Source organism: Drosophila serrata, unplaced genomic scaffold (genome assembly GCF_035046125.1).
Source record: "Drosophila serrata isolate PLE 108 unplaced genomic scaffold, ASM3504612v1 contig_165, whole genome shotgun sequence".
In the NCBI taxonomy this organism is placed as follows: Eukaryota; Metazoa; Arthropoda; class Insecta; order Diptera; family Drosophilidae; genus Drosophila; species Drosophila serrata.
Window position 1 is genome coordinate 2,268,683 of NW_028257063.1, and position 23,226 is coordinate 2,291,908.

The following is a 23,226-nucleotide window of genomic DNA, read 5'->3' on the forward strand; positions in this document are numbered from 1 at the left end:
GGAGAATTAGTCAAAGATAGATGAAATGGCTTGAAATCGACGGCAGCCCTAAAAAGTAAAAAGAAAAGGAACCCGCACCTTGCAGAAGAAGTGTATGGCATTCTCCGGATTGGCGTTCTTGATCTCCTTGAGTCCTAGCGCAATCACTGAACTAATGTCAGCCTCATCCGGGATAAGCAGCGCCTCATTCCGGTCCTGCTTTTGCTTGATCTGCAGACTCTGCTTAATATCGAAGGCTCCAGCGCTCACGGCTGCAGCCCGATCCTTGTCCGTGTAAAAGTCCACGAAGTTCTCCTTGGGCTTCTTCTTCTTGGCGATCTGTTCCTCGATCCGCTTCCGGGCGGCCCTCAGTTCGGCCTCAATCCGATTTCCACGCTTGCCACCGCCCCCAGCTTCTCCGCCAGCTCCACCACCTGCCGCGCCATCATCGCCCTGCTTGCCACCACCTCGTCCACCGCGCTCTGTGGAGTCACGCCGCTCCCAGATGGGTGTCTTATGGGAGCGTCCCTTGGAACGTCGATTGGCCTCGTCCAAAGACTCTTCCTCGGCGGCTGCTCCTGTGCGGATAAAACTCTGCAGCAGCTCCTGCTCCTTGTCCACGGCGAGAATGGTGTTCAGCACGTTGGACATGTTTTCCAAGCTCGTCTATTGCTGGAGAAATCTCCGGAGAGGGTGAAAATCTAACAGCACTAACCGATTGATTGGCTGGCTTTTCCTGTTGCCAGGAAACTGGCGCCGCCTCCCAAATGGCTGAGCAATCGATAGCCGCCAAACAACCAAGTCTCCTGGTGCCAGGTGCCAGGTGCCAGGTGTATCAGGTGTCTGTTGGCTTGGTGTGAATGCCACGAATGCCTTGTCCTTCATCTGGGTCATGACCTTGAGGTAGCTCCACTCAAAGCTTTGTCGGATCTGCGGTGCTGGTGGATCTGTGGAGTTAGGCTCCCAATCCTTTTCAATAAGTTGATTTTATTTTTCCATATAAGCACTAATTAATTAATTTAATTTAATATAATTATTATTTATGTTAATTTATGTATGTATATCTAGTTTATTTGATAAGGAACTATATGTATATATGTAATACTTGTGGCGTTATTATTCCTAGGGGCTTACAATAAATTTGTTACTTTTTGGATTCAAAACTGTTGAACTAACGCGAGCTTTTAGTTAGTTATAGAACCTCTTTTTAATTCTTGCAAAAGCTAATAGCTCAGGAAGGATTATTTATGGTGCCAGCGAGCTGCGGGTTTTTATAGCTTTGAATTGAAGGAGCCATTTTATGCAGTTTTATTACCCTGATGGTAAAGAACATAGGGCCGATTTCCGAATTAAAATCAAAACGTTTTTGGCGAAGTTATGAATTTTGTAACCATTGATTGGTCGAAAAATGTAGATATATATTGCCTCAAAGAATGGTATTCTAATTTTAGTCAGAAAATTTTTACGTTGTGAAAGACTCATCTCCGAGTATGCAGTTTTATTACCCTGATAGTAAACAACATAGGACCGTTTTCCGAATTAAAATTAAAACGTTTTTGGCAAAGTTATGATTTTTGTAAGCTTTGATTGGTCGAAAAATGTAGCCAAATATTGACTCAAAGAATGGTATTCTAATTTTAGTCAGAAGCTTATTACGCTATGAAGGAATCATTTCCGACCCTATAAATCATACATATTCTTGATCAGCACGATCAGCCGAGTCGATTGAGCCGTCTCCGGCCAAAATCTATTTTTTTTCAAAATCTCCGAAAATTGAAAAATTTTATAAGGGGTTACATCATTAAAATTGCCAAAAATTGGAAAAAAATCGAATCTCTTTTAATGTTAAATTGAGTATGCAGTTTTTTTAAACTGATAAAAACTAGCATCGGAACGCTTTCCGATTTCAAATTAAAGCGTTTTTGTCTAAGTTATGAATTTTTTAAATTTTGGTCGAAAAAAATGTAGTACAAAAATTTAGGCAAATATTGACTCAAAGAATGGTATTCTAATTTTAGTCCGAAAATTTTTACGTTGTGAAGGAGACATTTCCGAGTATGCAGTTTTATTACACTGATAGTAAACAACATAGGACCGTTTTCCGAATTAAAATTGAAACGTTTTTGGCAAAGTTATGATTTTTGTAAGCTTTGATTGGTCAAAAAAATTGTAGTAAAAAAATGTAGACAAATATTGACTCAAAGAATGGTATTCTAATTTTAGTCCGAAAATTTTTACGTTGTGAAAGACTCATTTCCGAGTATGCAGTTTTATTACCCTGATAGTAAACAACATAGGACCGTTTTCCGAATTAAAATTAAAACGTTTTTGGCAAAGTTATGATTTTTGTAAGCTTTGATTGGTCGAAAAATGTAGCCAAATATTGACTCAAAGAATGGTATTCTAATTTTAGTCAGAAGCTTATTACGCTATGAAGGAATCATTTCCGACCCTATAAATCATACATATTCTTGATCAGCACGATCAGCCGAGTCGATTGAGCCGTCTCCGGCCAAAATCTATTTTTTTTCAAAATCTCCGAAAATTGAAAAATTTTATAAGGGGTTACATCATTAAAATTGCCAAAAATTGGAAAAAAATCGAATCTCTTTTAATGTTAAATTGAGTATGCAGTTTTTTTAAACTGATAAAAACTAGCATCGGAACGCTTTCCGATTTCAAATTAAAGCGTTTTTGTCTAAGTTATGAATTTTTTAAATTTTGGTCGAAAAAAATGTAGTACAAAAATTTAGGCAAATATTGACTCAAAGAATGGTATTCTAATTTTAGTCCGAAAATTTTTACGTTGTGAAAGACTCATTTCCGAGTATGCAGTTTTATTACCCTGATAGTAAACAACATAGGACCGTTTTCAGAATTAAAATTAAAACGTTTTTGGCAAAGTTATGATTTTTGTAAGCTTTGATTGGTCGAAAAATGTAGCCAAATATTGACTCAAAGAATGGTATTCTAATTTTAGTCAGAAGCTTATTACGCTATGAAGGAATCATTTCCGACCCTATAAATCATATATATTCTTGATCAGCACGATCAGCCAAGTCGATTGAGCCGTCTCCGGCCAAAATCTATTTTTTTTCAAAATCTCCGAAAATTGAAAAATTTTATAAGGGGTTACATCATTAAAATTGCCAAAAATTGGAAAAAAATCGAATCTCTTTTAATGTTAAATTGAGTATGCAGTTTTTTTAAACTAATAAAAACTAGCATCGGAACGCTTTCCGATTTCAAATTAAAGCGTTTTTGTCTAAGTTATGAATTTTTTAAATTTTGGTCGAAAAAAATGTAGTACAAAAATTTTGGCAAATATTGACTCAAAGAATGGTATTCTAATTTTAGTCCGAAAATTTTTACGTTGTGAAGGAGACATTTCCGAGTATGCAGTTTTATTACACTGATAGTAAACAACATAGGACCGTTTTCCGAATTAAAATTGAAACGTTTTTGGCAAAGTTATGATTTTTGTAAGCTTTGATTGGTCAAAAAAATTTTAGTAAAAAAATGTAGACAAATATTGACTCAAAGAATGGTATTCTAATTTTAGTCCGAAAATTTTTACGTTGTGAAAGACTCATTTCCGAGTATGCAGTTTTATTACCCTGATAGTAAACAACATAGGACCGTTTTCCGAATTAAAATTAAAACGTTTTTGGCAAAGTTATGATTTTTGTAAGCTTTGATTGGTCGAAAAATGTAGCCAAATATTGACTCAAAGAATGGTATTCTAATTTTAGTCAGAAGCTTATTACGCTATGAAGGAATCATTTCCGACCCTATAAATCATATATATTCTTGATCAGCACGATCAGCCAAGTCGATTGAGCCGTCTCCGGTCAAAATCTATTTTTTCTCAAAATCTCCGAAAATTGAAAAATTTTATAAGGGGTTACATCATTAAAATTGCCAAAAATTGGAAAAAAATCGAATCTCTTTTAATGTTAAATTGAGTATGCAGTTTTTTTAAACTGATAAAAACTAGCATCGGAACGCTTTCCGATTTCAAATTAAAGCGTTTTTGTCTAAGTTATGAATTTTTTAAATTTTGGTCGAAAAAAATGTAGTACAAAAATTTAGGCAAATATTGACTCAAAGAATGGTATTCTAATTTTAGTCCGAAAATTTTTACGTTGTGAAGGAGACATTTCCGAGTATGCAGTTTTATTACCCTGATAGTAAACAACATAGGACCGTTTTCCGAATTAAAATTGAAACGTTTTTGGCAAAGTTATGATTTTTGTAAGCTTTGATTGGTCAAAAAAATTGTAGTAAAAAAATGTAGACAAATATTGACTCAAAGAATGGTATTCTAATTTTAGTCCGAAAATTTTTACGTTGTGAAAGACTCATTTCCGAGTATGCAGTTTTATTACCCTGATAGTAAACAACATAGGACCGTTTTCCGAATTAAAATTGAAACGTTTTTGGCAAAGTTATGATTTTTGTAAGCTTTGATTGGTCAAAAAAATTGTAGTAAAAAAATGTAGACAAATATTGACTCAAAGAATGGTATTCTAATTTTAGTCCGAAAATTTTTACGTTGTGAAAGACTCATTTACGAGTATGCAGTTTTATTACCCTGATAGTAAACAACATAGGACCGTTTTCCGAATTAAAATTAAAACGTTTTTGGCAAAGTTATGATTTTTGTAAGCTTTGATTGGTCGAAAAATGTAGCCAAATATTGACTCAAAGAATGGTATTCTAATTTTAGTCAGAAGCTTATTACGCTATGAAGGAATCATTTCCGACCCTATAAATCATACATATTCTTGATCAGCACGATCAGCCAAGTCGATTGAGCCGTCTCCGGCCAAAATCTATTTTTTTTCAAAATCTCCGAAAATTGAAAAATTTTATAAGGGGTTACATCATTAAAATTGCCAAAAATTGGAAAAAAATCGAATCTCTTTTAATGTTAAATTGAGTATGCAGTTTTTTTAAACTAATAAAAACTAGCATCGGAACGCTTTCCGATTTCAAATTAAAGCGTTTTTGTCTAAGTTATGAATTTTTTAAATTTTGGTCGAAAAAAATGTAGTACCTAAATTTTGGCAAATATTGACACAAAGAATGGTATTCTAATTTTAGTCCGAAAATTTTTACGTTGTGAAGGAGTCATTTCCGAGTATGCAGTTTTATTACACTGATAGTAAACAACATAGGACCGTTTTCCGAATTAAAATTGAAACGTTTTTGGCAAAGTTATGATTTTTGTAAGCTTTGATTGGTCAAAAAAATTGTAGTAAAAAAATGTAGACAAATATTGACTCAAAGAATGGTATTCTAATTTTAGTCCGAAAATTTTTACGTTGTGAAAGACTCATTTCCGAGTATGCAGTTTTATTACACTGATAGTAAACAACATAGGACCGCTTTCCGAATTAAAATTGAAACGTTTTTGGCAAAGTTATGATTTTTGTAAGCTTTGATTGGTCAAAAAAATTGTAGTAAAAACATGTAGACAAATATTGACTCAAAGAATGGTATTCTAATTTTAGTCCGAAAATTTTTACGTTGTGAAAGACTCATTTCCGAGTATGCAGTTTTATTACCCTGATAGTAAACAACATAGGACCGTTTTCCGAATTAAAATTAAAACGTTTTTGGCAAAGTTATGATTTTTGTAAGCTTTGATTGGTCGAAAAATGTAGCCAAATATTGACTCAAAGAATGGTATTCTAATTTTAGTCAGAAGCTTATTACGCTATGAAGGAATCATTTCCGACCCTATAAATCATATATATTCTTGATCAGCACGATCAGCCGAGTCGATTGAGCCGTCTCCGGCCAAAATCTATTTTTTTTCAAAATCTCCGAAAATTGAAAAATTTTATAAGGGGTTACATCATTAAAATTGCCAAAAATTGGAAAAAAATCGAATCTCTTTTAATGTTAAATTGAGTATGCAGTTTTTTTAAACTAATAAAAACTAGCATCGGAACGCTTTCCGATTTCAAATTAAAGCGCTTTTGTCTAAGTTATGAATTTTTTAAATTTAGGTCGAAAAAAATGTAGTACAAAAATTTAGGCAAATATTGACTCAAAGAATGGTGTTCTAATTTTAGTCCGAAAATTTTTACGTTGTGAAGGAGTCATTTCCGAGTATGCAGTTTTATTACACTGATAGTAAACAACATAGGACCGTTTTCCGAATTAAAATTGAAACGTTTTTGGCAAAGTTATGATTTTTGTAAGCTTTGATTGGTTAAAAAAATTGTAGTAAAAAAATGTAGACAAATATTGACTCAAAGAATGGTATTCTAATTTTAGTCCGAAAATTTTTACGTTGTGAAAGACTCATTTCCGAGTATGCAGTTTTATTACCCTGATAGTAAACAACATAGGACCGTTTTCCGAATTAAAATTGAAACGTTTTTGGCAAAGTTATGATTTTTGTAAGCTTTGATTGGTCAAAAAAATTGTAGTAAAAAAATGTAGACAAATATTGACTCAAAGAATGGTATTCTAATTTTAGTCCGAAAATTTTTACGTTGTGAAAGACTCATTTCCGAGTATGCAGTTTTATTACCCTGATAGTAAACAACATAGGACCGTTTTCCGAATTAAAATTAAAACGTTTTTGGCAAAGTTATGATTTTTGTAAGCTTTGATTGGTCGAAAAATGTAGCCAAATATTGACTCAAAGAATGGTATTCTAATTTTAGTCAGAAGCTTATTACGCTATGAAGGAATCATTTCCGACCCTATAAATCATATATATTCTTGATCAGCACGATCAGCCAAGTCGATTGAGCCGTCTCCGGCCAAAATCTATTTTTTTTCAAAATCTCCGAAAATTGAAAAATTTTATAAGGGGTTACATCATTAAAATTGCCAAAAATTGGAAAAAAATCGAATCTCTTTTAATGTTAAATTGAGTATGCAGTTTTTTTAAACTGATAAAAACTAGCATCGGAACGCTTTCCGATTTCAAATTAAAGCGTTTTTGTCTAAGTTATGAATTTTTTAAATTTTGGTCGAAAAAAATGTAGTACAAAAATTTAGGCAAATATTGACTCAAAGAATGGTATTCTAATTTTAGTCCGAAAATTTTTACGTTGTGAAGGAGTCATTTCCGAGTATGCAGTTTTATTACACTGATAGTAAACAACATAGGACCGCTTTCCGAATTAAAATTGAAACGTTTTTGGCAAAGTTATGATTTTTGTAAGCTTTGATTGGTCAAAAAAATTGTAGTAAAAAAATGTAGACAAATATTGACTCAAAGAATGGTATTCTAATTTTAGTCCGAAAATTTTTACGTTGTGAAAGACTCATTTCCGAGTATGCAGTTTTATTACCCTGATAGTAAACAACATAGGACCGTTTTCCGAATTAAAATTAAAACGTTTTTGGCAAAGTTATGATTTTTGTAAGCTTTGATTGGTCGAAAAATGTAGCCAAATATTGACTCAAAGAATGGTATTCTAATTTTAGTCAGAAGCTTATTACGCTATGAAGGAATCATTTCCGACCCTATAAATCATATATATTCTTTATCAGCACGTTCAGCCAAGTCGATTGAGCCGTCTCCGGCCAAAATCTATTTTTTTTCAAAATCTCCGAAAATTGAAAAATTTTAAAAAAAATTCATTAAAATTGCCAAAAATTGGAAAAAAATCGAATCTCTTTTAATGTTAAATTGAGTATGCAGTTTTTTTAAACTGATAAAAACTAGCATCGGAACGCTTTCCGATTTTAAATTAAAGCGTTTTTGTCTAAGTTATGAATTTTTTAAATTTTGGTCGAAAAAAATGTAGTACAAAAATTTAGGCAAATATTGACTCAAAGAATGGTATTCTAATTTTAGTCCGAAAATTTTTACGTTATGAAGGAGTCATTTCCGAGTATGCAGTTTTATTACACTGATAGTAAACAACATAGGACCGTTTTCCGAATTAAAATTGAAACGTTTTTGGCAAAGTTATGATTTTTGTAAGCTTTGATTGGTCAAAAAAATTGTAGTAAAAAAATGTAGACAAATATTGACTCAAAGAATGGTATTCTAATTTTAGTCCGAAAATTTTTACGTTGTGAAAGACTCATTTCCGAGTATGCAGTTTTATTACCCTGATAGTAAACAACATAGGACCGTTTTCCGAATTAAAATTAAAACGTTTTTGGCAAAGTTATGATTTTTGTAAGCTTTGATTGGTCGAAAAATGTAGCCAAATATTGACTCAAAGAATGGTATTCTAATTTTAGTCAGAAGCTTATTACGCTATGAAGGAATCATTTCCGACCCTATAAATCATATATATTCTTGATCAGCACGATCAGCCAAGTCGATTGAGCCGTCTCCGGCCAAAATCTATTTTTTTTCAAAATCTCCGAAAATTGAACAATTTTATAAGGGGTTACATCATTAAAATTGCCAAAAATTGGAAAAAAATCGAATCTCTTTTAATGTTAAATTGAGTATGCAGTTTTTTTAAACTGATAAAAACTAGCATCGGAACGCTTTCCGATTTTAAATTAAAGCGTTTTTGTCTAAGTTATGAATTTTTTAAATTTTGGTCGAAAAAAATGTAGTACAAAAATTTAGGCAAATATTGACTCAAAGAATGGTATTCTAATTTTAGTCCGAAAATTTTTACGTTGTGAAGGAGTCATTTCCGAGTATGCAGTTTTATTACACTGATAGTAAACAACATAGGACCGCTTTCCGAATTAAAATTGAAACGTTTTTGGCAAAGTTATGATTTTTGTAAGCTTTGATTGGTCAAAAAAATTGTAGTAAAAAAATGTAGACAAATATTGACTCAAAGAATGGTATTCTAATTTTAGTCCGAAAATTTTTACGTTGTGAAAGACTCATTTCCGAGTATGCAGTTTTATTACCTTGATAGTAAACAACATAGGACCGTTTTCCGAATTAAAATTAAAACATTTTTGGCAAAGTTATGATTTTTGTAAGCTTTGATTGGTCGAAAAATGTAGCCAAATATTGACTCAAAGAATGGTATTCTAATTTTAGTCAGAAGCTTATTACGCTATGAAGGAATCATTTCCGACCCTATAAATCATATATATTCTTGATCAGCACGTTCAGCCGAGTCGATTGAGCCGTCTCCGGCCAAAATCTATTTTTTTTCAAAATCTCCGAAAATTGAAAAATTTTATAAGGGGTTACATCATTAAAATTGCCAAAAATTGGAAAAAAATCGAATCTCTTTTAATGTTAAATTGAGTATGCAGTTTTTTTAAACTGATAAAAACTAGCATCGGAACGCTTTCCGATTTTAAATTAAAGCGTTTTTGTCTAAGTTATGAATTTTTTAAATTTTGGTCGAAAAAAATGTAGTACAAAAATTTAGGCAAATATTGACTCAAAGAATGGTATTCTAATTTTAGTCCGAAAATTTTTACGTTATGAAGGAGTCATTTCCGAGTATGCAGTTTTATTACACTGATAGTAAACAACATAGGACCGTTTTCCGAATTAAAATTGAAACGTTTTTGGCAAAGTTATGATTTTTGTAAGCTTTGATTGGTCAAAAAAATTGTAGTAAAAAAATGTAGACAAATATTGACTCAAAGAATGGTATTCTAATTTTAGTCCGAAAATTTTTACGTTGTGAAAGACTCATTTCCGAGTATGCAGTTTTATTACCCTGATAGTAAACAACATAGGACCGTTTTCCGAATTAAAATTAAAACGTTTTTGGCAAAGTTATGATTTTTGTAAGCTTTGATTGGTCGAAAAATGTAGCCAAATATTGACTCAAAGAATGGTATTCTAATTTTAGTCAGAAGCTTATTACGCTATGAAGGAATCATTTCCGACCCTATAAATCATATATATTCTTGATCAGCACGATCAGCCAAGTCGATTGAGCCGTCTCCGGCCAAAATCTATTTTTTTTCAAAATCTCCGAAAATTGAACAATTTTATAAGGGGTTACATCATTAAAATTGCCAAAAATTGGAAAAAAATCGAATCTCTTTTAATGTTAAATTGAGTATGCAGTTTTTTTAAACTGATAAAAACTAGCATCGGAACGCTTTCCGATTTTAAATTAAAGCGTTTTTGTCTAAGTTATGAATTTTTTAAATTTTGGTCGAAAAAAATGTAGTACAAAAATTTAGGCAAATATTGACTCAAAGAATGGTATTCTAATTTTAGTCCGAAAATTTTTACGTTGTGAAGGAGTCATTTCCGAGTATGCAGTTTTATTACACTGATAGTAAACAACATAGGACCGCTTTCCGAATTAAAATTATAAATTATAAATATAAATCATATATATTCTTTATCAGCACGTTCAGCCAAGTCGATTGAGCCGTCTCCGGCCAAAATCTATTTTTTTTCAAAATCTCCGAAAATTGAAAAATTTAAAAAAAAATTCATTAAAATTGCCAAAAATTGGAAAAAAATCGAATCTCTTTTAATGTTAAATTGAGTATGCAGTTTTTTTAAACTGATAAAAACTAGCATCGGAACGCTTTCCGATTTTAAATTAAAGCGTTTTTGTCTAAGTTATGAATTTTTTAAATTTTGGTCGAAAAAAATGTAGTACAAAAATTTAGGCAAATATTGACTCAAAGAATGGTATTCTAATTTTAGTCCGAAAATTTTTACGTTATGAAGGAGTCATTTCCGAGTATGCAGTTTTATTACACTGATAGTAAACAACATAGGACCGTTTTCCGAATTAAAATTGAAACGTTTTTGGCAAAGTTATGATTTTTGTAAGCTTTGATTGGTCAAAAAAATTGTAGTAAAAAAATGTAGACAAATATTGACTCAAAGAATGGTATTCTAATTTTAGTCCGAAAATTTTTACGTTGTGAAAGACTCATTTCCGAGTATGCAGTTTTATTACCCTGATAGTAAACAACATAGGACCGTTTTCCGAATTAAAATTAAAACGTTTTTGGCAAAGTTATGATTTTTGTAAGCTTTGATTGGTCGAAAAATGTAGCCAAATATTGACTCAAAGAATGGTATTCTAATTTTAGTCAGAAGCTTATTACGCTATGAAGGAATCATTTCCGACCCTATAAATCATATATATTCTTGATCAGCACGATCAGCCAAGTCGATTGAGCCGTCTCCGGCCAAAATCTATTTTTTTTCAAAATCTCCGAAAATTGAACAATTTTATAAGGGGTTACATCATTAAAATTGCCAAAAATTGGAAAAAAATCGAATCTCTTTTAATGTTAAATTGAGTATGCAGTTTTTTTAAACTGATAAAAACTAGCATCGGAACGCTTTCCGATTTTAAATTAAAGCGTTTTTGTCTAAGTTATGAATTTTTTAAATTTTGGTCGAAAAAAATGTAGTACAAAAATTTAGGCAAATATTGACTCAAAGAATGGTATTCTAATTTTAGTCCGAAAATTTTTACGTTGTGAAGGAGTCATTTCCGAGTATGCAGTTTTATTACACTGATAGTAAACAACATAGGACCGCTTTCCGAATTAAAATTGAAACGTTTTTGGCAAAGTTATGATTTTTGTAAGCTTTGATTGGTCAAAAAAATTGTAGTAAAAAAATGTAGACAAATATTGACTCAAAGAATGGTATTCTAATTTTAGTCCGAAAATTTTTACGTTGTGAAAGACTCATTTCCGAGTATGCAGTTTTATTACCTTGATAGTAAACAACATAGGACCGTTTTCCGAATTAAAATTAAAACATTTTTGGCAAAGTTATGATTTTTGTAAGCTTTGATTGGTCGAAAAATGTAGCCAAATATTGACTCAAAGAATGGTATTCTAATTTTAGTCAGAAGCTTATTACGCTATGAAGGAATCATTTCCGACCCTATAAATCATATATATTCTTGATCAGCACGTTCAGCCGAGTCGATTGAGCCGTCTCCGGCCAAAATCTATTTTTTTTCAAAATCTCCGAAAATTGAAAAATTTTATAAGGGGTTACATCATTAAAATTGCCAAAAATTGGAAAAAAATCGAATCTCTTTTAATGTTAAATTGAGTATGCAGTTTTTTTAAACTGATAAAAACTAGCATCGGAACGCTTTCCGATTTTAAATTAAAGCGTTTTTGTCTAAGTTATGAATTTTTTAAATTTTGGTCGAAAAAAATGTAGTACAAAAATTTAGGCAAATATTGACTCAAAGAATGGTATTCTAATTTTAGTCCGAAAATTTTTACGTTATGAAGGAGTCATTTCCGAGTATGCAGTTTTATTACACTGATAGTAAACAACATAGGACCGTTTTCCGAATTAAAATTGAAACGTTTTTGGCAAAGTTATGATTTTTGTAAGCTTTGATTGGTCAAAAAAATTGTAGTAAAAAAATGTAGACAAATATTGACTCAAAGAATGGTATTCTAATTTTAGTCCGAAAATTTTTACGTTGTGAAAGACTCATTTCCGAGTATGCAGTTTTATTACCCTGATAGTAAACAACATAGGACCGTTTTCCGAATTAAAATTAAAACGTTTTTGGCAAAGTTATGATTTTTGTAAGCTTTGATTGGTCGAAAAATGTAGCCAAATATTGACTCAAAGAATGGTATTCTAATTTTAGTCAGAAGCTTATTACGCTATGAAGGAATCATTTCCGACCCTATAAATCATATATATTCTTGATCAGCACGATCAGCCAAGTCGATTGAGCCGTCTCCGGCCAAAATCTATTTTTTTTCAAAATCTCCGAAAATTGAACAATTTTATAAGGGGTTACATCATTAAAATTGCCAAAAATTGGAAAAAAATCGAATCTCTTTTAATGTTAAATTGAGTATGCAGTTTTTTTAAACTGATAAAAACTAGCATCGGAACGCTTTCCGATTTTAAATTAAAGCGTTTTTGTCTAAGTTATGAATTTTTTAAATTTTGGTCGAAAAAAATGTAGTACAAAAATTTAGGCAAATATTGACTCAAAGAATGGTATTCTAATTTTAGTCCGAAAATTTTTACGTTGTGAAGGAGTCATTTCCGAGTATGCAGTTTTATTACACTGATAGTAAACAACATAGGACCGCTTTCCGAATTAAAATTGAAACGTTTTTGGCAAAGTTATGATTTTTGTAAGCTTTGATTGGTCAAAAAAATTGTAGTAAAAAAATGTAGACAAATATTGACTCAAAGAATGGTATTCTAATTTTAGTCCGAAAATTTTTACGTTGTGAAAGACTCATTTCCGAGTATGCAGTTTTATTACCTTGATAGTAAACAACATAGGACCGTTTTCCGAATTAAAATTAAAACATTTTTGGCAAAGTTATGATTTTTGTAAGCTTTGATTGGTCGAAAAATGTAGCCAAATATTGACTCAAAGAATGGTATTCTAATTTTAGTCAGAAGCTTATTACGCTATGAAGGAATCATTTCCGACCCTATAAATCATATATATTCTTGATCAGCACGTTCAGCCGAGTCGATTGAGCCGTCTCCGGCCAAAATCTATTTTTTTTCAAAATCTCCGAAAATTGAAAAATTTTATAAGGGGTTACATCATTAAAATTGCCAAAAATTGGAAAAAAATCGAATCTCTTTTAATGTTAAATTGAGTATGCAGTTTTTTTAAACTGATAAAAACTAGCATCGGAACGCTTTCCGATTTTAAATTAAAGCGTTTTTGTCTAAGTTATGAATTTTTTAAATTTTGGTCGAAAAAAATGTAGTACAAAAATTTAGGCAAATATTGACTCAAAGAATGGTATTCTAATTTTAGTCCGAAAATTTTTACGTTGTGAAGGAGTCATTTCCGAGTATGCAGTTTTATTACACTGATAGTAAACAACATAGGACCGCTTTCCGAATTAAAATTGAAACGTTTTTGGCAAAGTTATGATTTTTGTAAGCTTTGATTGGTCAAAAAAATTGTAGTAAAAAAATGTAGACAAATATTGACTCAAAGAATGGTATTCTAATTTTAGTCCGAAAATTTTTACGTTGTGAAAGACTCATTTCCGAGTATGCAGTTTTATTACCCTGATAGTAAACAACATAGGACCGTTTTCCGAATTAAAATTAAAACGTTTTTGGCAAAGTTATGATTTTTGTAAGCTTTGATTGGTCGAAAAATGTAGCCAAATATTGACTCAAAGAATGGTATTCTAATTTTAGTCAGAAGCTTATTACGCTATGAAGGAATCATTTCCGACCCTATAAATCATATATATTCTTGATCAGCACGATCAGCCAAGTCGATTGAGCCGTCTCCGGTCAAAATCTATTTTTTCTCAAAATCTCCGAAAATTGAAAAATTTTATAAGGGGTTACATCATTAAAATTGCCAAAAATTGGAAAAAAATCGAATCTCTTTTAATGTTAAATTGAGTATGCAGTTTTTTTAAACTGATAAAAACTAGCATCGGAACGCTTTCCAATTTCAAATTAAAGCGTTTTTGTCTAAGTTATGAATTTTTTAAATTTTGGTCGAAAAAAATGTAGTACAAAAATTTAGGCAAATATTGACTCAAAGAATGGTATTCTAATTTTAGTCCGAAAATTTTTACGTTGTGAAGGAGTCATTTCCGAGTATGCAGTTTTATTACACTGATAGTAAACAACATAGGACCGCTTTCCGAATTAAAATTGAAACGTTTTTGGCAAAGTTATGATTTTTGTAAGCTTTGATTGGTCAAAAAAATTGTAGTAAAAAAATGTAGACAAATATTGACTCAAAGAATGGTATTCTAATTTTAGTCCGAAAATTTTTACGTTGTGAAAGACTCATTTCTGAGTATGCAGTTTTATTACCCTGATAGTAAACAACATAGGACCGTTTTCCGAATTAAAATTAAAACGTTTTTGGCAAAGTTATGATTTTTGTAAGCTTTGATTGGTCGAAAAATGTAGCCAAATATTGACTCAAAGAATGGTATTCTAATTTTAGTCAGAAACTTATTACGCTATGAAGGAATCATTTCCGACCCTATAAATCATACATATTCTTGATCAGCACGATCAGCCGAGTCGATTGAGCCGTCTCCGGTCAAAATCTATTTTTTTTCAAAATCTCCGAAAATTGAAAAATTTTATAAGGGGTTACATCATAAAAATTGCCAAAAATTGGAAAAAAATCGAATCTCTTTTAATGTTAAATTGAGTATGCAGTTTTTTTAAACTGATAAAAACTAGCATCGGAACGCTTTCCAATTTCAAATTAAAGCGTTTTTGTCTAAGTTATGAATTTTTTAAATTTTGGTCGAAAAAAATGTAGTACAAAAATTTTGGCAAATATTGACTCAAAGAATGGTATTCTAATTTTAGTCCGAAAATTTTTACGTTGTGAAGGAGACATTTCCGAGTATGCAGTTTTATTACACTGATAGTAAACAACATAGGACCGTTTTCCGAATTAAAATTGAAACGTTTTTGGCAAAGTTATGATTTTTGTAAGCTTTGATTGGTCAAAAAAATTGTAGTAAAAAAATGTAGACAAATATTGACTCAAAGAATGGTATTCTAATTTTAGTCCGAAAATTTTTACGTTGTGAAAGACTCATTTCCGAGTATGCAGTTTTATTACCCTGATAGTAAACAACATAGGACCGTTTTCCGAATTAAAATTAAAACGTTTTTGGCAAAGTTATGATTTTTGTAAGCTTTGATTGGTCGAAAAATGTAGCCAAATATTGACTCAAAGAATGGTATTCTAATTTTAGTCAGAAGCTTATTACGCTATGAAGGAATCATTTCCGACCCTATAAATCATATATATTCTTGATCAGCACGATCAGCCAAGTCGATTGAGCCGTCTCCGGTCAAAATCTATTTTTTCTCAAAATCTCCGAAAATTGAAAAATTTTATAAGGGGTTACATCATTAAAATTGCCAAAAATTGGAAAAAAAATCGAATCTCTTTTAATGTTAAATTGAGTATGCAGTTTTTTTAAACTGATAAAAACTAGCATCGGAACGCTTTCCGATTTCAAATTAAAGCGTTTTTGTCTAAGTTATGAATTTTTTAAATTTTGGTCGAAAAAAATGTAGTACAAAAATTTAGGCAAATATTGACACAAAGAATGGTATTCTAATTTTAGTCCGAAAATTTTTACGTTGTGAAGGAGTCATTTCCGAGTATGCAGTTTTATTACACTGATAGTAAACAACATAGGACCGTTTTCCGAATTAAAATTGAAACGTTTTTGGCAAAGTTATGATTTTTGTAAGCTTTGATTGGTCGAAAAATGTAGCCAAATATTGACTCAAAGAATGGTATTCTAATTTTAGTCAGAAGCTTATTACGCTATGAAGGAATCATTTCCGACCCTATAAATCATATATATTCTTGATCAGCACGTTCAGCCGAGTCGATTGAGCCGTCTCCGGCCAAAATCTATTTTTTTTCAAAATCTCCGAAAATTGAAAAATTTTATAAGGGGTTACATCATTAAAATTGCCAAAAATTGGAAAAAAATCGAATCTCTTTTAATGTTAAATTGAGTATGCAGTTTTTTTAAACTGATAAAAACTAGCATCGGAACGCTTTCCAATTTCAAATTAAAGCGTTTTTGTCTAAGTTATGAATTTTTTAAATTTTGGTCGAAAAAAATGTAGTACAAAAATTTTGGCAAATATTGACTCAAAGAATGGTATTCTAATTTTAGTCCGAAAATTTTTACGTTGTGAAGGAGACATTTCCGAGTATGCAGTTTTATTACACTGATAGTAAACAACATAGGACCGTTTTCCGAATTAAAATTGAAACGTTTTTGGCAAAGTTATGATTTTTGTAAGCTTTGATTGGTCAAAAAAATTGTAGTAAAAAAATGTAGACAAATATTGACTCAAAGAATGGTATTCTAATTTTAGTCCGAAAATTTTTACGTTGTGAAAGACTCATTTCCGAGTATGCAGTTTTATTACCTTGATAGTAAACAACATAGGACCGTTTTCCGAATTAAAATTAAAACATTTTTGGCAAAGTTATGATTTTTGTAAGCTTTGATTGGTCGAAAAATGTAGCCAAATATTGACTCAAAGAATGGTATTCTAATTTTAGTCAGAAGCTTATTACGCTATGAAGGAATCATTTCCGACCCTATAAATCATATATATTCTTGATCAGCACGTTCAGCCGAGTCGATTGAGCCGTCTCCGGCCAAAATCTATTTTTTTTCAAAATCTCCGAAAATTGAAAAATTTTATAAGGGGTTACATCATTAAAATTGCCAAAAATTGGAAAAAAATCGAATCTCTTTTAATGTTAAATTGAGTATGCAGTTTTTTTAAACTGATAAAAACTAGCATCGGAACGCTTTCCGATTTTAAATTAAAGCGTTTTTGTCTAAGTTATGAATTTTTTAAATTTTGGTCGAAAAAAATGTAGTACAAAAATTTAGGCAAATATTGACTCAAAGAATGGTATTCTAATTTTAGTCCGAAAATTTTTACGTTATGAAGGAGTCATTTCCGAGTATGCAGTTTTATTACACTGATAGTAAACAACATAGGACCGTTTTCCGAATTAAAATTGAAACGTTTTTGGCAAAGTTATGATTTTTGTAAGCTTTGATTGGTCAAAAAAATTGTAGTAAAAAAATGTAGACAAATATTGACTCAAAGAATGGTATTCTAATTTTAGTCCGAAAATTTTTACGTTGTGAAAGACTCATTTCCGAGTATGCAGTTTTATTACCCTGATAGTAAACAACATAGGACCGTTTTCCGAATTAAAATTAAAACGTTTTTGGCAAAGTTATGATTTTTGTAAGCTTTGATTGGTCGAAAAATGTAGCCAAATATTGACTCAAAGAATGGTATTCTAATTTTAGTCAGAAGCTTATTACGCTATGAAGGAATCATTTCCGACCCTATAAATCATATATATTCTTGATCAGCACGATCAGCCAAGTCGATTGAGCCGTCTCCGGCCAAAATCTATTTTTTTTCAAAATCTCCGAAAATTGAAAAATTTTATAAGGGGTTACATCATTAAAATTGCCAAAAATTGGAAAAAAATCGAATCTCTTTTAATGTTAAATTGAGTATGCAATTTTTTTAAACTGATAAAAACTAGCATCGGAACGCTTTCCGATTTTAAATTAAAGCGTTTTTGTCTAAGTTATGAATTTTTTAAATTTTGGTCGAAAAAAATGTAGTACAAAAATTTAGGCAAATATTGACTCAAAGAATGGTATTCTAATTTTAGTCCGAAAATTTTTACGTTGTGAAGGAGTCATTTCCGAGTATGCAGTTTTATTACACTGATAGTAAACAACATAGGACCGTTTTCCGAATTAAAATTGAAACGTTTTTGGCAAAGTTATGATTTTTGTAAGCTTTGATTGGTCAAAAAAATTGTAGTAAAAAAATGTAGACAAATATTGACTCAAAGAATGGTATTCTAATTTTAGTCCGAAAATTTTTACGTTGTGAAAGACTCATTTCCGAGTATGCAGTTTTATTACCCTGATAGTAAACAACATAGGACCGTTTTCCGAATTAAAATTAAAACATTTTTGGCAAAGTTATGATTTTTGTAAGCTTTGATTGGTCGAAAAATGTAGCCAAATATTGACTCAAAGAATGGTATTCTAATTTTAGTCAGAAGCTTATTACGCTATGAAGGAATCATTTCCGACCCTATAAATCATATATATTCTTGATCAGCACGTTCAGCCGAGTCGATTGAGCCGTCTCCGGCCAAAATCTATTTTTTTTCAAAATCTCCGAAAATTGAAAAATTTTATAAGGGGTTACATCATTAAAATTGCCAAAAATTGGAAAAAAATCGAATCTCTTTTAATGTTAAATTGAGTATGCAGTTTTTTTAAACTGATAAAAACTAGCATCGGAACGCTTTCCGATTTTAAATTAAAGCGTTTTTGTCTAAGTTATGAATTTTTTAAATTTTGGTCGAAAAAAATGTAGTACAAAAATTTAGGCAAATATTGACTCAAAGAATGGTATTCTAATTTTAGTCCGAAAATTTTTACGTTATGAAGGAGTCATTTCCGAGTATGCAGTTTTATTACACTGATAGTAAACAACATAGGACCGCTTTCCGAATTAAAATTGAAACGTTTTTGGCAAAGTTATGATTTTTGTAAGCTTTGATTGGTCAAAAAAATTGTAGTAAAAAAATGTAGACAAATATTGACTCAAAGAATGGTATTCTAATTTTAGTCCGAAAATTTTTACGTTGTGAAAGACTCATTTCCGAGTATGCAGTTTTATTACCCTGATAGTAAACAACATAGGACCGTTTTCCGAATTAAAATTAAAACATTTTTGGCAAAGTTATGATTTTTGTAAGCTTTGATTGGTCGAAAAATGTAGCCAAATATTGACTCAAAGAATGGTATTCTAATTTTAGTCAGAAGCTTATTACGCTATGAAGGAATCATTTCCGACCCTATAAATCATATATATTCTTGATCAGCACGTTCAGCCGAGTCGATTGAGCCGTCTCCGGCCAAAATCTATTTTTTTTCAAAATCTCCGAAAATTGAAAAATTTTATAAGGGGTTACATCATTAAAATTGCCAAAAATTGGAAAAAAATCGAATCTCTTTTAATGTTAAATTGAGTATGCAGTTTTTTTAAACTGATAAAAACTAGCATCGGAACGCTTTCCGATTTTAAATTAAAGCGTTTTTGTCTAAGTTATGAATTTTTTAAATTTTGGTCGAAAAAAATGTAGTACAAAAATTTAGGCAAATATTGACTCAAAGAATGGTATTCTAATTTTAGTCCGAAAATTTTTACGTTATGAAGGAGTCATTTCCGAGTATGCAGTTTTATTACACTGATAGTAAACAACATAGGACCGTTTTCCGAATTAAAATTGAAACGTTTTTGGCAAAGTTATGATTTTTGTAAGCTTTGATTGGTCAAAAAAATTGTAGTAAAAAAATGTAGACAAATATTGACTCAAAGAATGGTATTCTAATTTTAGTCCGAAAATTTTTACGTTGTGAAAGACTCATTTCTGAGTATGCAGTTTTATTACCCTGATAGTAAACAACATAGGACCGTTTTCCGAATTAAAATTAAAACGTTTTTGGCAAAGTTATGATTTTTGTAAGCTTTGATTGGTCGAAAAATGTAGCCAAATATTGACTCAAAGAATGGTATTCTAATTTTAGTCAGAAGCTTATTACGCTATGAAGGAATCATTTCCGACCCTATAAATCATATATATTCTTGATCAGCACGATCAGCCAAGTCGATTGAGCCGTCTCCGGCCAAAATCTATTTTTTTTCAAAATCTCCGAAAATTGAAAAATTTTATAAGGGGTTACATCATTAAAATTGCCAAAAATTGGAAAAAAATCGAATCTCTTTTAATGTTAAATTGAGTATGCAGTTTTTTTAAACTGATAAAAACTAGCATCGGAACGCTTTCCGATTTCAAATTAAAGCGTTTTTGTCTAAGTTATGAATTTTTTAAATTTTGGTCGAAAAAAATGTAGTACAAAAATTTAGGCAAATATTGACTCAAAGAATGGTATTCTAATTTTAGTCCGAAAATTTTTACGTTGTGAAGGAGACATTTCCGAGTATGCAGTTTTATTACACTGATAGTAAACAACATAGGACCGCTTTCCGAATTAAAATTAAAACGTTTTTGGCAAAGTTATGATTTTTGTAAGCTTTGATTGGTCAAAAAAATTGTAGTAAAAACATGTAGACAAATATTGACTCAAAGAATGGTATTCTAATTTTAGTCCGAAAATTTTTACGTTGTGAAGGAGACATTTCCGAGTATGCAGTTTTATTACACTGATAGTAAACAACATAGGACCGTTTTCCGAATTAAAATTGAAACGTTTTTGGCAAAGTTATGATTTTTGTAAGCTTTGATTGGTCGAAAAATTTAGAACGTTTTTGGCAAAGTTATGATTTTTGTAAGCTTTGATTGGTCAAAAAAATTGTAGTAAAAACATGTAGATAAATATTGACTCAAAGAATGGTATTCTAATTTTAGTCCGAAAATTTTTACGTTGTGAAAGACTCATTTCCGAGTATGCAGTTTTATTACCCTGATAGTAAACAACATAGGACCGTTTTCCGAATTAAAACTAAAACGTTTTTGGCAAAGTTATGATTTTTGTAAGCTTTGATTGGTCGAAAAATGTAGCCAAATATTGACTCAAAGAATGGTATTCTAATTTTAGTCAGAAGCTTATTACGCTATGAAGGAATCATTTCCGACCCTATAAATCATATATATTCTTGATCAGCACGATCAGCCGAGTCGATTGAGCCGTCTCCGGCCAAAATCTATTTTTTTTTCAAAATCTCCGAAAATTGCAAAATTTTATAAGGGGTTACATCATTAAAATTGCCAAAAATTGGAAAAAAATCGAATCTCTTTTAATGTTAAATTGAGTATGCAGTTTTTTTAAACTGATAAAAACTAGCATCGGAACGCTTTCCGATTTCAAATTAAAGCGTTTTTGTCTAAGTTATAAATTTTTTAAATTTTGGTCGAAAAAAATGTAGTACAAAAATTTAGGCAAATATTGACTCAAAGAATGGTATTCTAATTTTAGTCCGAAAATTTTTACGTTGTGAAGGAGTCATTTCCGAGTAAGCAGTTTTATTACACTGATAGTAAACAACATAGGACCGTTTTCCGAATTAAAATTGAAACGTTTTTGGCAAAGTTATGATTTTTGTAAGCTTTGATTGGTCAAAAAAATTGTAGTAAAAAAATGTAGACAAATATTGACTCAAAGAATGGTATTCTAATTTTAGTCCGAAAATTTTTACGTTGTGAAAGACTCATTTCCGAGTATGCAGTTTTATTACCCTGATAGTAAACAACATAGGACCGTTTTCCGAATTAAAACTAAAACGTTTTTGGCAAAGTTATGATTTTTGTAAGCTTTGATTGGTCGAAAAATGTAGCCAAATATTGACTCAAAGAATGGTATTCTAATTTTAGTCAGAAGCTTATTACGCTATGAAGGAATCATTTCCGACCCTATAAATCATATATATTCTTGATCAGCACGATCAGCCAAGTCGATTGAGCCGTCTCCGGCCAAAATCTATTTTTTTTCAAAATCTCCGAAAATTGAAAAATTTTATAAGGGGTTACATCATTAAAATTGCCAAAAATTGGAAAAAAATCGAATCTCTTTTAATGTTAAATTGAGTATGCACTTTTTTTAAACTGATAAAAACTAGCATCGGAACGCTTTCGGATTTCAAATTAAAGCGTTTTTGTCTAAGTTATGAATTTTTTAAATTTTGGTCGAAAAAAATGTAGTACAAAAATTTAGGCAAATATTGACTCAAAGAATGGTATTCTAATTTTAGTCCGAAAATTTTTACGTTGTGAAGGAGACATTTCCGAGTATGCAGTTTTATTACACTGATAGTAAACAACATAGGACCGTTTTCCAAATTAAAATTAAAACGTTTTTGGCAAAGTTATGATTTTTGTAAGCTTTGATTGGTCGAAAAATGTAGCCAAATATTGACTCAAAGAATGGTATTCTAATTTTAGTCAGAAGCTTATTACGCTATGAAGGAATCATTTCCGACCCTATAAATCATATATATTCTTGATCAGCACGATCAGCCAAGTCGATTGAGCCGTCTCCGGCCAAAATCTATTTTTTTTCAAAATCTCCGAAAATTGAAAAATTTTATAAGGGGTTACATCATTAAAATTGCCAAAAATTGGAAAAAAATCGAATCTCTTTTAATGTTAAATTGAGTATGCAGTTTTTTTAAACTGATAAAAACTAGCATCGGAACGCTTTCCGATTTCAAATTAAAGCGTTTTTGTCTAAGTTATAAATTTTTTAAATTTTGGTCGAAAAAAATGTAGTACAAAAATTTAGGCAAATATTGACTCAAAGAATGGTATTCTAATTTTAGTCCGAAAATTTTTACGTTGTGAAGGAGACATTTCCGAGTATGCAGTTTTATTACACTGATAGTAAACAACATAGGACCGTTTTCCAAATTAAAATTAAAACGTTTTTGGCAAAGTTATGATTTTTGTAAGCTTTGATTGGTCGAAAAATGTAGCCAAATATTGACTCAAAGAATGGTATTCTAATTTTAGTCAGAAGCTTATTACGCTATGAAGGAATCATTTCCGACCCTATAAATCATATATATTCTTGATCAGCACGATCAGCCAAGTCGATTGAGCCGTCTCCGGCCAAAATCTATTTTTTTTCAAAATCTCCGAAAATTGAAAAATTTTATAAGGGGTTACATCATTAAAATTGCCAAAAATTGGAAAAAAATCGAATCTCTTTTAATGTTAAATTGAGTATGCAGTTTTTTTAAACTGATAAAAACTAGCATCGGAACGCTTTCCGATTTCA

At 30.8% G+C, this 23,226-nt stretch overlaps 1 protein-coding gene across 2 annotated transcripts in view; it reads right to left on the minus strand.

The window, feature by feature from the left end:
* The window catches only part of LOC110177791 (outer dynein arm-docking complex subunit 4), a 29,582-nt gene that overhangs the window by 849 nt on the left and 5,507 nt on the right, over positions 1-23,226 (minus strand). The window contains exon 1 of one of the 2 annotated variants that reach the window (XM_020944660.2): positions 79-774. The exons of the other annotated variant lie outside the window; for it this stretch is intronic. Within the exon in view, the coding sequence (XP_020800319.2) occupies positions 79-630 (552 nt within the window). The 5' untranslated portion in view covers positions 631-774. Of the gene's footprint in view, positions 1-78; positions 775-23,226 lie in introns of those variants that run through there. 2 annotated transcript variants of the gene reach the window in all.